The sequence below is a fragment of the Heptranchias perlo genome, chromosome 30, assembly GCF_035084215.1.
Source record: "Heptranchias perlo isolate sHepPer1 chromosome 30, sHepPer1.hap1, whole genome shotgun sequence".
Classification (NCBI taxonomy): domain Eukaryota; kingdom Metazoa; phylum Chordata; class Chondrichthyes; order Hexanchiformes; family Hexanchidae; genus Heptranchias; species Heptranchias perlo.
In genome coordinates, this window is record NC_090354.1 from 12,214,489 (window position 1) to 12,229,215 (window position 14,727).

The 14,727-nt window shown below is 40.4% G+C and overlaps 1 protein-coding gene across 1 annotated transcript; it reads left to right on the top strand.

Moving 5' to 3' along the window:
* The first annotated feature begins 343 nt into the window (after nt 1-343).
* On the top strand, nt 344-5,890 carry LOC137299916 (glucose-6-phosphatase catalytic subunit 1-like). Its single transcript, XM_067968913.1, has 5 exons — nt 344-616; nt 2,109-2,218; nt 2,870-2,975; nt 3,843-3,958; nt 4,416-5,890. The coding sequence occupies exons 1-5, from the start codon at nt 387-389 to the stop codon at nt 4,925-4,927; spliced, it is 1,074 nt and encodes a 357-aa protein (XP_067825014.1). The 5' UTR covers nt 344-386; the 3' UTR covers nt 4,928-5,890.
* The last annotated feature ends 8,837 nt before the right edge of the window (nt 5,891-14,727 follow it).

A 14,727-nucleotide genomic window follows, 5' to 3' on the forward strand; every position in this document is an offset into this window, starting at 1 on the left:
TATTGTCAGCAAATTTCCTATTGCTACGTGCACCCTCTTCTATCTAGTTTACGAATGATGTAAGCAGTGGAGACTTTTTCTGTGATGCATATTATGGGTTTATCAAGCTCCCATGTTTTTCACAAGAGTTGGCCTTGTGGATCTGCTCATGCGTTGGGATTGCGGCTTGAATCACAGCAATGACGCAGGTGTTGTTGCCAAAAAGGCCGTTGACCTTATTTTGCCCAGGTTTGCTCAAAGTCTTGTGATCATTGGCTGCAAACGGAATTGATTACAAAATAGAAAAACATGCTCATCTCCTATATAAATCCTAAATCCCCAAGAGCAAAACCAGAAACCGAACTGAAAGCCGAGAAAACCTTCAGCACCCTCTGAACGTGCAGAGAATGGACGCTGGGATGGACCTACTCCACAGCTCCGGGGTAGAACTGGTGCAGTATCTACAGCTGAATTACAAGGACTCCCAGAGCTGGTTCACTTTTATCTCTTTTGCTGCGGACCTGAGAAACACTTTTTTTGTTTTCTTTCCCATCTGGTTCCACCTGTGTGAAGTGGTGGGTGTCAAACTCATTTGGGTGGCAGTCATTGGAGACTGGCTCAACCTCATCTTTAAATGGTAAGTATTTTCTGAGAAGTTCCTTGGAGTGTTATTAAAGATCTCATTTAGAGCAATGGAATAGACTTTAATACATGACAGATTGCAGACTGGGACTATTGTAAATATAATTGCTTTAAGTTCTAAGACCTGGGCACTTGTGACTGAGGACAAATAAATTCTTTTTTTTATTTCAATCTTAGTTTTAGAAAATGCTAAACGTTTATAACTTAAAATATTTTAATGGCATCTTTTTCTTTTGTCTTGGTCTGTCTATAGCCCACTTTACCCTGTGCTAAGGGGTAGGCAGACAACTGACCTCTAGATAACTGGCGGTGTTGCTCTATATCTTGCTGCCAGGGGGTCAGGGGTGGGAATAGAGAACCAACTCTGACTTTCCTGAAGAAAGTGCTTGGCCTTTACGACCTCTGTGAGGCACCTTCCCTGATGGCACGCTAAGATTCAGAACATATTTTATGGAAATTTGCAGCTGCAGAAAAGAACTCATCAGTCCATACACAGCATATTGGAGCTCTGTCACTCTGTCACTCTGCACCATCTGAGAATCAATTATATTTGTAAATATTGTAGTAAATATTCTTCCATTTTTAATTTATGAAGATATTAAGATAAATTATAGATAATATTAAAATTATAAACCTTTCTTTGAACTTATATCTATACGTTTTTTTCTTGGTCTTTTCTCTGGTTCATAAATCTTTTTAAGTCTAATATTTATGTCTTATTGTTCATTTTTTAACATTTGGACTTTTTTTGAGGAAACAAATTATTACTTGAGAGCAGCTTCAGGTGTTTATGTGTCAGTTCACATTTCATGGTGTTTGGACAGCATCCAAAGCAGACAAGCTCAAAAGAATTCTAATCTGATCTTACTCCTGGTTGAGAAGAGTGTTTTGGCAGCACTGTAATAGAGTTGGAAACTCTTTCCTTCCCCTGTTCCCCTATGAAGTGTGTCACCAGCGTGAAGTACTTCAATTGAACTCTTGGCAGGAGCCAGGAAATCTCAACAGGGGATTCCGGTCACTAGTTAGGTTCCAACTTAAATTTCCTGAATGGGATTCCAATGCCTTACGTTCCATAGCTTTTGTCCACCCCGTGTCATATCCTTTTAACTCTTCCTAAGCCAGTGACTCAAATTTTCTGTGCTTATCTGTAAGTGAAGTTTCCAATTAGAAGAGTTAAATACAACTAGTAAAGAATCATAGGATGGTTACAGCACAGAATGAGGCCATTTGGCCCATCAAGCCCAAGCTGGCTCTTTGTAAGAGCAATTCAGTTTGTCCCATTCTCCCACTCTTTCCCCGTAGCCCTGCAAATTCTTTCCCTTCAAGCATTTATCCAATTTCTTTTTGAAAGCCATGATTGAATCTGCTTCCACCACCCTTTCAGGCAGCGTATTCCAGATCATAAATACAGATATTTAAGCAAATTAGCAAATTACATATGAGATATTACCCACATAGTAACCTTTTTTCCTCTCTTTCTTTTACAGGTTCTTATTTGGGCAGAGACCTTACTGGTGGGTCCATGAGACTCAGTTTTATGCTAATTCCTCTCTTCCCTTATTACAGCAGTTTCCCATCACCTGTGAAACAGGACCAGGTACTGGCAAATTATTGTATTAAACATCAAAAATTGTAGTTTTAAATTTTGATTATTTTTACATTTGACTTCCTTTCACTATCAAGGTTTCATGTCCAATGCTACTTGATATTCTGTAATCAAAGTGAATCACGCATTGTATATCAATATTAACAACTAAAATTAAATTCATTAGTCATTTTTAGCCTTTTACTTTGTGTTAAATAATACCACTCTAATGTTTCTAATCTGTTAGCTACCATAATTAAAATGATAATCCAGGAAAGATTTTTCAGATGGCTAATTAAAGGACAAAGAAAATCTAAACTGCAGTATCCAAAAAAGCCTTTCAAATGTTATTGAAATTAGGTAAAAGTTAATAAATGAGTTTTCACAACACAACATTCTTAAAGCAGTGGAATTATTAACACACAAACTTCTTATTTTCTACTATTAGGTGCTGGGTCTATAAGGGTTCATCTTCTAATGCAGCTATTTCATTAACAGTTTTATAATTTTTCAAATATAATTCATGTGTGGATCATACTGAAATGTGTTATGGTTTATTATTTAAATTGATAAAGTGTTTGAAAACATTGAAAAGTAAACTTGAATGTTTAGCAACAGAAACTGCCATTTTGTAATTGAGCCTTTTAATGATATGATTGACAGGCAGTCCATCTGGTCACGCAATGGGCTCAGCCAGTGTCTGGTATGTGATGGTCACTGCATTCCTGACCTTTGGGTTAAAAAAAAAGCAATCCTGCTTCCAAAAATGGTAAGTCTTCAAAATATTATATGCACATGCAAGTATATGTGTAGATATGTACAGTACTGCTTCGATGTATTGGGTTTGTATAGAATTATATGAATTCATGTACATAAAATGCAGTCTGTACATGAGTTGTGGATGCAGTTCAGCATATATGCAATTCTGTATGTCAGTACTGTACGGGTGTATGCATAAAGATTGATTGATTATGATTAAAATCAACACTGCCACATTTATCATGTTGAGTCTGATCTTCATAAATGTTTTAGAAATATTTATGTCTAAATACTTATGTCTGTACAGTTGTAAAATGTGTGTGTTGACTCTAGTTCTCATAATTGCTAGTTATGATTATGAATCTTGTACCAAGTGCACACTTATGTTGAGCTCCTGGGTGTTTGTGGCCATTCATCCACCACAGCAGGTCTTCCCAGGTCTGGGGGGAGGGGTTATTTACAGCCAGTAGTCCATCTGTCTTACTAAACACAATACCCAGTGAAATAACTATATATTCGTGTAACTTTAGTCAAATAAATAACTGTTAAACTTCCAAAAAATACAGTTAGATTGGTAAAAACTTACTTTACTAATTCTTGTCTTTTCATTTTAATGAATACCCATCTTCCTTTATTGAGAAACTGCCTACAGCAGTTACAAAGTTGATTTAAATAATGTTAGTGTAAGCACTTGTGTGTTAAGATCTCAACTTACTGTTCCTCCACTACAATCTAGTTAGTTTAATCTATAGTACTGATGCATAAAAATAAATATGGTTGGATGGAGGATAACTGATGCCATATCCCTCTCCACTATTTCATACTAACGGACTCATTCTTTGATTAGCTGTACAATAATCACCTTCCCTTCTTTCAGGTGTCTCCATGTTCTGCTTTGGACAGCATTCTGGGTGATTCAGATCTGTGTCTGTACATCCAGAGTATTTGTGGCCACTCACTTCCCTCATCAGGTCTTCCTGGGGGTCATTTCAGGTCAGTATTCCTTCTTTCATTTGCAAACATAACATTATAACTCTATTAATCGTGAATTAATTTAACTTACATTAATTTGACCTTCTGCACCCATTTGGTGATATTTTACATAATTGAGTTCTAAGGGTATTAAATACATAATTGATTCAATGGCTGTCTGGTAGCATTCCCTAAATCTGACACTTTGTGATAAGGTTAATATGCTGTATGTTACTGAGACTATGATGGAACCAAGTCTTTTAAGTGTGTGAAAGATATTCTGCATGGAAAACAGATACCGTAGCATTAAAGCTGGGTGGAGAAATGTATAAAATGGTGAGGATTTACATTTCAGATACATCAGATACTCATAAAAAAGGCTTTTCTATTGGCACACATTTATATTGTATATATATTATCTGTCTACCAATGGTATTAATTATTTGATGAAATATTAATTGTGAATTTCTATACATAGGAATGGTTGTGGCTGAAATGTTTGGTCGAATTAATGCAATCTACAATGCAACCCTCAAGAAGTATCTGAAGATCACTCTCTTCCTGTTTTCCTTCGCTCTGGGCTTTTACCTGCTGTTGAAAGTGCTGGGAGTGGACCTGCTGTGGTCAGTGGAGAAAGCCCAGAGATGGTGCGCCCGAGCAGAGTGGATCCACATCGACAGCACTCCCTTCGCTGGACTGGTCAGGAACCTGGGAGCCTTGTTTGGATTGGGATTAGCTCTCAACTCCCCCATGTACGCAGAAAGCTGCAAAGGAAAGAGGGGCCAGCAGTTCAACTTCAGAGTAAGTTGCATTGTGACGTCGTTGATCGTCCTGCACCTGTTTGACTCGGTGAAGCCCCCGACGCAGAAGGAATTCCTATTTTATTTATTGTCTTTCTGTAAAAGTGCCACAGTGCCTCTGGCAGCCGTGGCAATCATTCCGTACTGTGTGTCACAAATTACAAACCGACAGGAGAAGAAAGAACTATAGAGTCCTAAAGTTACAAAACTTGGAAACATCTTGTGGCCTCCCCAGCACTGTTGAGTGTTTAAAAAAAGCAGAAAATACTGGAAATACAAAGGTCTGTCAGCATCTGAAAAAAAAGAAAAGACAGAGAGACAGCGAGATAGTCAGAGAGATCGAGAGACAGACAGAGAGAGAGAGCGAGAGGCAGACAAAGAGATAGACAGCAAGAGACAGAGAAAGACAGACAGAGAATGAGTTTAGAATGTTAATCTATCAATTCTCTTTCCAGATGCTGATGAACCTTCTGGTTTCCTGTTTATTTTTCTGTGCTGTCTCTGTTTCTCATTACAGATTTTTTTGGCATTTATATTTTTTTTATTAAATTGTAGATATTATTTCAAATTTAGTTTCTTCATCATTTTATTACGCAAAAAAAAATAAAGATACGCAAAGAAGCCAATTGGTGAATTTCTGAATGTGTAACTATCTAGTTAGTTACCTTGTTCCTGAATGAGGAGAAACAAACAGCTGGCCTATTTAATACAGTAGATAGTTATGTCTGCTCTGAGTCACAGTATGAGCCAGATATGCGATCCCCTCTCAAAGCAGCAACTGAGAAAGGTGTGCACAAAGAGTTACTATGCTGCTTTTACTAATAGTATAGTGACTCAGGTGCACACTTTACACAGCTGCATGTGATCAGTGGGGAAAACTGACACTCCATCTGTCTTGTGCCTTGGAACTGGCATCAGCGACTGGCTTACACACACAACAGCAAAAAAAGAAAGGTGTGAAACTCTGCAGCTCACTCAACGCGGAGGGAAATCAGCCTGGAGTTGAGCAGGAGAGTAAGGACTGGGTAATCAAATAAAAAGCAGTGTACTCTAACCTTTTGGATACAATTGTCAACCTTCTGTTATGTAATATCTGTAAAAATGTTTTCTGTTATTATGTTGTATATTAAAGCTTTTGAATTACCTCTTTATATTCCACTGTATTTTCACTATTGCCTTTCTGACTGCTGTCATCTATTGCCAGGCCTCGGCCTGGGCAAGAATGGCTAAATAAGGCTGCAGACTTCATTGTAGCTGCTTCAGTTCCATTTCATGGTTGGCTGTCTGGATGCTGTTCCACCAGAGTGATGCTGATGTGTGCTGCATTCCACCACACAATGCTCTGTGATGTGATCAGTCCAGCACTTCACCCATGAGAAAGAGACAGCTGAGATTCAAAATCAAATTGCAATTTCTTTGTCTTCTGTTTCTAATATTTGTGTAAAATGTTGTCCTCAAAGCACTATAAACTGTTTCTTTGCAATGGTAATATCAAATTACATCTGCATTTGTTTAATTTTAATAGTCACATGATGTCATTTGCATTCAAATCTGATGTCACCCATATTGTCACACCCACTATCTCCAGTGCATCCACCACATAGCGGTTAATCATAAGTAGAAAGCAAACTTTAAACAAAATATATGCCTCATTATAAATAGCAGTCAGGGTACTAAAGGGATACTGCAGGATAAGATCCTGCCCCTGAATGCTCAATAAACAAATATGCCTCTGTAACTGATGTTGTTAAATAATATATCTTAGTTTTTAAAAATGTTAAAATTTATCATGCAGCTGGTCTTCCAATGAGGCTGCCATCTGCTCTACAGTTCTTAGGCCCCAGTGTGGAAACACAGGGCAAAGATTTCTTCTGATCACTGTGTGTAGAGATATCATAAATGCATTCAAAAAGAACATCTTTATAACATTACTACACACAGACAGCAGGACACTTCACAGCGTCTGTTGTTCAGCCTCAACTCCCACCATCCCCACTGCTCATCCCTTCAAACTGTGAATTGTGTTTATAAATAATCAAGCTTTGGTCTTGGAGTCTGTGATACCATCAGAACACTTTGATTGAATTAACACCTTCAAACTCCATGCAATCTTCTATTACCTGTATCTGTTCATTTAAAAAAAAATCAATGCACCAGAAAAGTATATTTTGTCATGCTTTAAGATAAAAGTAACTACAGATTAACCTGTGTACATTGTATATTCCCAGCACAATCTGAATTAAATTCCTTTCAAACACATTCAGGTGTAACATAAAATGTCAAAGTTGGCAATAGGGGGTTGCTTCGTAACTGCTAAGTTGGGCTGGTGACATCAGATTACTTTGTTAAATGTGGTTATGGTATCAAATCATAGATTGGCCTTAGATAAGGTAACCTTTGGGACCTATACCAATACCTCGTCTTGACATAGTAAAAAGCCCCTAGAGTTTTGGCCAGTTGTGCCAAAATGATTGCACTGAGTGTGGGGGAAGGAGTGGAAAATAACTCATCTACAATTTCACAGAAGTCTGCAACAAAGTTGTTTGAAGGTACGATATTAACCTGTCTAGGTAATAATTAGTGGCTAATTATTCGAACTACTGGCTCAGTCCATGAAAATAGACCCCAGATTCAAATAAGTTATGATAAGAGGCAGCATAATGCCACTAATAAACCAAAATCCACTAATAATCCTGATCCAAGTATAACCTGCATTAGCAAACAAATGATTTATCAGGGTCCAGGTGTACTTTGTATTAGATAACTGTATTGGATCTAAATTAACAACCTAAAGTAGCCTTTCACTTTTGGAGTTCTGCTTTCAAATGCAGGTTGTGAACTATTAATGTAGACTGAAGTACTTAAGTGCGTCAAGGAAAGGAAGGTGATGGCAGTCTCACTATATACTCAATACTACATCTCAAAAACTTTGATTGAACAAAATATATAAACCACTTAATTTATCTTCTTGCTAATCAATCGCTTGCATTGTGGAAATCTATATTTTGCTCCCCACCTAATCTAATTAGTGAAATTGCTGTTACATAAATTCTTTACAGGTTAGGCAAACAAGGTGACTCCCTCAATTGCCCTCATTAAATTAATATCTTAAAATAATTTAAGTAATATCGAAGTTCTGACTTGTAGGGGGAAAAACAATTTGGATAGGGCCTATTATTGGGTGGGGGTAGCGCGATCCGCTATTACCCTGCGCCCAATGGCCCCCGCGCAGGCAGGACGAGACCTTCGTCAGGCCTGAGGACTTACCTGCAATCAGGGTTAGAAATCAACGTTGAACGAGGATTCCATGCAATTCGCACTTTCCACCGGCAGGGGGAGCTCCAATATCTTAAAGGCAGGCTGTCCCTTAAAAATCTCTTAAAGGTAGCTGGTACCTGTTATTTGCTGAAAATAACAGTCTGCTGTCTGCACGGAGTTTGAACGGCGATCAAATATCGCACAAATGCGATCGCACAAATCGCAAACACAGATGCAGGTCCCGTCCCTATGTTTACACACTGATGAGTTATGTTAAAACATTGAATAAAGGTTGCGCACTACTAAATCCCACATCCTCCAATCTGCATGCCAGACCTCACTAATCTGCCAATCTGAGTTTGTACCAGGTCTACAAAAGTGTGTGCACCAAGGTTCTCTGCTGATGCACTGGAGGCCTTGGTGCAAGAGGTGGACAGAAGGAGGGACATCCTATATCCGCGGGGGGGAGGGGAGGCGGGGTGGGCAAGAGGCCCTCCAGACATATACCTGAAAGGCAGTGGGAGGCAGTGGGGGACGAAGTCAATGCCAGGCGCACAGTATCATGAACATGGATGCAGTGCAGGAAGATGTTCAATGCTTTGACATGAGTGGTCAAGGTGAGTGAGGTCAACTGTCAAGTGGCGTCTCCTACCAACTACACCACTAGCCGCATCCACTGCTCCACGCACTACATCACCCACGTACCAACAAACTCTTTCCATCAGTATTCAACTCTTCCAATCAGATGCTTCCTCTCACCCTTGCACATTACCACTGTTGCAAGCTGCCCACCCACAACTCACAGGCCAGACACAGTGGCAGCTACTCAACCATGACAGGCACATTACCCAGACACACGTCCCACTTTCTTACAGGAGAAGCTGGCGCATGTCAGGAGGCAGCAAGTGGCAGTGGCATTTAGCCCCTCGAGCCTGTTCTGCCATTCAATGAGATCATGGTGGACCTGTGACCTAACTCCATATACTCACCTTAGCCCCATATCCCTTAATACCCTTGGTTCACAGAAATCTATCAATCTCAGATTTAACATTCACAATTGAGCTAGCATCAACTACCGTTTGCAGAAGAGCGTTCCAAACTTCTCCCGCCCTTTGTGTGTAGAAGCATTTCCTAACTTCACTCCTGCACATCCTGGCTCTAAATGTTAGGCAATGTCCCCTGGTCCTAGTATTCAAGTATAGGAGACCTCCAAAAACAGTTACAAATGTCTCAGCAGCCAGAAGCAATAATCCAGCCATTAACCTGTAAATCCTGCATGGTCCCTTTAAATAGCTCTGCTGGGGGTCCTCCGAGCACCCTAAGACACGTTCAGATGGTCGGGGTTAAGACTGTGTGTTGAGTTGAGCATTAGGTCCCAAAATGGTATCTATCACTTTAAATCAGCGTTGCATACTGATTGTATCAATTTTCTCCTTACTTTACACGCTTCTGGCGTTCATTATCTGCGCCTGCGTTAACTCCTATACCAAGACGGCTCAATTTAGCACCCGTAGTGTCTTTATCTACAGAATTCAATGTTTAATTAGATGCTATTTTGAGCATGCAAATGTTTCTTCCTTAGAGTTTTAAGAGTAAATGTTGTGCCATGTTGAACAAAACTTTACCGTTGAAAAATTTAATGATGGTTTTGCTGGAAAATTGTCACAGATTAGCTTAAAAGAACCATAACTTTACTAAGGATGATTAGATTCAAATAACATTGAAATAGTCAGGGGTGTAACAAAATATCCTGTCGTTGATCTCCATAGTATCACAAAGGCTGTTTCAGGATGTTCCAGACTGTGTAGACATCTAACCCAAAACTCATATTCAGGAATTCAGTATATACACCCTCCAGGTCACATATCTTCCCGACTTGGACACATATCGGCATTCCTTCAAGGTCACTGCGTCAAAATCCTGGAACTCCCTACCTAACAGTATTGTGGGAGCATGTTCACCACATGGACTGCAGCGGTTCAAGAAGGAGGCTCACTGCCACCTTCTCAAGGGCAACTAGGGATGGGCAATAAATGATGGCCACACTAGCGACACCCATATCCACTGAATGAATAAAAAAATGTAAAATAATCTTTTATAGTCAATAGATAAAGATGCATATTCTTTATAGCTGTAATACGTATAAAAATTGGATTGGTTCCTGGCCGGTTATGTAGAAGCAGGGATGAGAAGACACCATTTCATCCATCCAGCTTCCTTTGTCTTTTAGATCCTTTTTCAGGATCTGCACACAATATTTTCATGATCCATCTGCCCTGGCACAGCCTTTTTGAATGGTTCAACTCAATTAGTATTCACTGTGCTGAGTAGCAGTTTATTCCATAAGTTTATAACTAAGTCAAAGTAGTTATTCCTTATAATGTGTTTTTCTTACCAATTCTCCATATGCTATTAGCACTAATTCTTTGAACATTATAGTCGATGGGTGGATTTGTATACCATTTGTATATTTTGCCTTGCTAATCACTGCCATACAGTACGATGATGCTTTCAACATTTGGTCAACTGTTACATTTAATCTTTTTTTCTCACCCATTTTATTTAAAGGTTTACTTTTCTAATTATATTTCCTGTTTTCAACTTGCGTTTATAGTAATTCGGTCACACACCTGCTTAGTTCTTAAGTTATTGCAGAACGATTTAAATCACACACCTCCCTCTAACCATCTTCCTCACATAACTTGATATGATGCTCAGACTGAGATGCACTACTTAGTAAGATCGTCAACAAATGCCTGGCTATATGAGGAGCAATTTGGGACTTGGTAAATATTTACTTATAAAAGTTCCACAGATACTGTATGTGGATTTAACTGAATTCACTGAATATTTTTGAAAACCTACTATTCAGGGATTTGCACTGTTTTCCATACATTCATCTTATCTCCAATAAAGAACCACTGACTGCACAAAAAACATTAAGCAGTTTAAAGTACTTTTATTTGAGATGGAAAGTTACTCATTAAAACGCTGTCCTCCGCTTTTTCCTACTTATCAGGTCATTAATTAAACGAACTTTGGTATGCCTTAGAGTTCCCACATGTATCTCAATGTGATCAGCTTTTAGCCAATGTTAATTTATGCAATAATAATGATTTTTAATGATTTAAGTATTTTGCTAAATAGTTTGTTTTTGTGTCACAAATCAGCAATAATGGCACCTTACATGTTTAAGCAGGAGTATTGGAGGAGATATTGGGGTGTGTACAAGCTTCAGATTGTTAGCTAAACTCCTGTTTTCACACAGCATAGTGCACATTTGGCAAAGCGTGTGTATTTACTGCAATGTTCAGTCAGTCCTCTAATTCTAACACATTGCAGAAATGGAAGGATAAACCACAAAGTAAGTGCACTTAGGCTGGAGTTACATGCCACATGAACCAGTGTGAGGAGGAGGTCGGACACCTCATGTTCTAGCATGCTCAGTAGTCTCCTGACTTATATTACCACTTTTACACTGAGGTGCAGCCAAAACCACTTCACTCATGTGAAAGTGGCAATATACTGCAGTCTTAGAGTTTTACCTCTACAAACTGATAGCGACAGTCAGCTGAAAGTATCTCAGGCACCTTCATGGGTTAAAGATCTGACTTACTAGTTAGCTGTATATCCCGATTTGGCACATGGATCCCACTTCAGCGAGTTCTGTATTTATGCTTTGGGAGGGAGAGCATCCAATCAGCGTAATTCAATGTAATTCATTTCCATCACAATGACGCCACGCACAAGTCACGCAATGACATTTTTGTGATGCAACGATGTATTTGATGTGAGCTGCATCATTGCTTCCAAATTAGCAAACTGGTGGGGAGGGGTTTCCGTAAAGATTCTGGCCCTTTAGGTTAACCAGTACATCACCTTGGCTAGTTTTGCAATCTTTTTTCCAGAACATGCTTTCTGTAATAGAGCTAATCAATTATGATCACTGGTATTTCAAAAGACTGAGTAGCCTTTTATTCAAATTAACTTCTTATGTTAGGAGTTTTAGGGTTTCTAGAATGCCAATGAGGACAATTTTAATCTAACACGCATGTCCGGAAACTGACGTAATCGGGTTCAGCGTTGGTTTTACATCCCGTCCGATTTTACCCTCCATTCCCGGAGATTAATATTAGACGAGGTGTAAAACCAGTGTTCCATCTGATCCCGTGGGTTTCCCGCACAATGGGGTGATTTTAAAACAGAGCCGGGAAGGGGGGCGGGGGGTCAAGTTGAGGTCGGGAAACACATAAGTACAGGTTTCCCGGACGCCCTTACGATCTTGACATAAAGACGTCTTTTATTTTTTTGTCAGTTTCCCATCTGACTGACCGGCTAATTGACAGGCTGGTTTCTGTCGGATGGGAGACCAGCCAGGGAGAGGACATCTTCAGGTAAGTCTGCAGGTAAGTCTTTGTATGGATTGGAGGGAGGCATGGGGCGGCATGGGTGGACACAGGTGGGCACGGGGGCATCAGTGGGTAAGGGGCATCAGTGGACATAGGAGGCATGGGTGGGCATAGGCGGGTGCGGGGGTCACGAGTCATGGGGGTGTCGGGATCGGGGGTCAGTCATGGGGGGTGTCGGGATCGGGGGTCATTGCATGGGTCCACGATCGTTGAGGGGGAGGGTCGGGGTCGGAGGATCACTGATGCCCCCGTGCCCACCTGTGTCCACCCATGCCGCCCCATGCCTCCCTCCAATCCATACAAACACTTACCTGCAGACTTACCTGAAGATGTCCTCTCCCTGGCTGGTCTCCCAGCTGACAGAGACCAGCCTGTCAATTAGCCGGTCAGTCAGATGGGAAACTGACAAAAAAATAAAAGACGTCTTTATGTCAAGATCGTAAGGGCGTCCGGGAAACCTGTACTTATGCGTTTCCCGACCTCAACTTGACCCCCCGCCCCCTTCCCGGCTCTGTTTTAAAATCACCCCATTGTGCGGGAAACCCACGGGATCAGATGGAACACTGGTTTTACACCTCGTCTAATATTAATCTCCGATCTGAGTTTGTACCAGGCCTACAAAAGTGCGTACACCAAGGTTCTCTGCTGATGCACTGGAGGCCTTGGTGCAAGAGGTGGACATCAGGAGGGGCATCCTATATCCACGGTGTGGGGTGGGCATGAAGCCCTCCAGACATATACCTGAAAGGCAGTGGGAGGCAGCGGGGGATGAAGTCAATGCCAGGCGCACAGTATCATGAACATGGATGCAGTGCAGGAAGATGTTCAATGCTTTGACATGAGCGGTCAAGGTGAGTGAGGTCAACTGTCAAGAGGCGTAAAACAGAAGGCCCGGGAATCCCAGCCTCCTGAGGCTGAAATTGGGAATTAGTCAAAAATGGAGGCCTGAAAGTTCGTTGAAAGGTTTTAAGGTCCGACCCACTTCCTAGGAGCGAGTTGGTCGCCCGCCCCTCGTCCTGCCCCAGTAAAAACCGGAAATGGGCGAGTTGGGGGCGCGTCTGAAATGGTGGCAATTTTCAATGCCCCCCCGGCCCCAAACCCACCCATTTTTAAATTTGAAAATTGAACCCAATGAGTTAGGTTAAAATTACCCCCAATTTTTGCAAGCTATATTAATACTTAATTACACAGGTGCTTTTGGGTTGCAAAATGGATTAGGTCCCTTTATCTTGTTTATAGTAGAGCGGACTTTATTTCACAAACTGTCTGATTTTACTGCTGTTAGGGCATTAACGGTTACTGACTAACCGGAGCAAATAGAAATTGATTAACAGGAAATGCAACCTTGTAAAAAGAAACAAATTTATAAATTACAGACAACATCCAAACTATCATAAGTTTTAGTAGCGCTTCTGGATTACAGGGGTGAAAAAATCATCGCTGTTGTCACTATTCAATTCAGTTTGGAGATAGTTTTCTAGCGTTCAGACTACCACTAAAGGTGCCTGAGGGAATTGATCTGGATTTACATGCATTTAATAAAATGTGCGACACTGTTCCCATCGGTGATTCTGTACCATCTGGTATATTACTGAGGAAAATCATAGTTTTGAACCTTGCTTTGTGTTGACTAAGCTGAGGTGACATTGGGGGATTACAGTTGGCTTCAGTGTCCTGGGCTAGAAAGGGGAAAAATTGGCTAGGGTTCCTTTTACTGATCACTGTACCAATAACCGCCTTTTGAAGTAAATGTGTAGTAGATGGGTGCGGACAGGATCAGGCGAATGTGTGATGCTCTCGCCCCCACCCCCTCCCCAGCAGTTATGGTTGAATTTTTAAAAAACTAAAATAAACCAATGTAAAACATGAAGTGAAATGATCTGGACTGGGTAGAGCACTGCCCTTTCAGTTTTGGAATCTGGATTCCAATCCCACTGAGATGGATGGAATGAAGACTCCTCTTGGTGCTGTTCATTGTGGTTTAGCATGAAATGAGTTCAAATAGCTTCATTTTTGAGTTTCTTTAAACCTATCAATAATTTTATCAAAAAGTCCATTTATTTTCCTTTTTCTATTCACATCTTTGGCTACATTTATTGACAGTAGGAATTTCAATGCTTCGCTCCATTTCCAGCGAGCATGAATCCAATGCAAAAGTGCCAACAATTTAGCACTAAACAGACAATCCCATTCAGATAGGCCTCAAAGGTTTCACAAATGACGTACAAGGACAATTCCAAGACTTAAAATAAAAGCTGAGATAAATCAGAAAACAGCGAGTAGGTGGCACCAAGCTTAGGTTCTAAAAATCAGATGATTGCAG

Bases quoted from the DNA above. Each gene is read 5' to 3' on its own strand.
- LOC137299916 (XM_067968913.1), top strand. From the start codon at position 387: ATGGACGCTGGGATGGACCTACTCCACAGCTCCGGGGTAGAACTGGTG. The intron at 2,219-2,869 runs GTACTGGCAAAT...TATGATTGACAG, and splicing joins CACCTGTGAAACAGGACCAG to GCAGTCCATCTGGTCACGCA. The intron at 3,959-4,415 runs GTCAGTATTCCT...TTCTATACATAG, and splicing joins CTTCCTGGGGGTCATTTCAG to GAATGGTTGTGGCTGAAATG.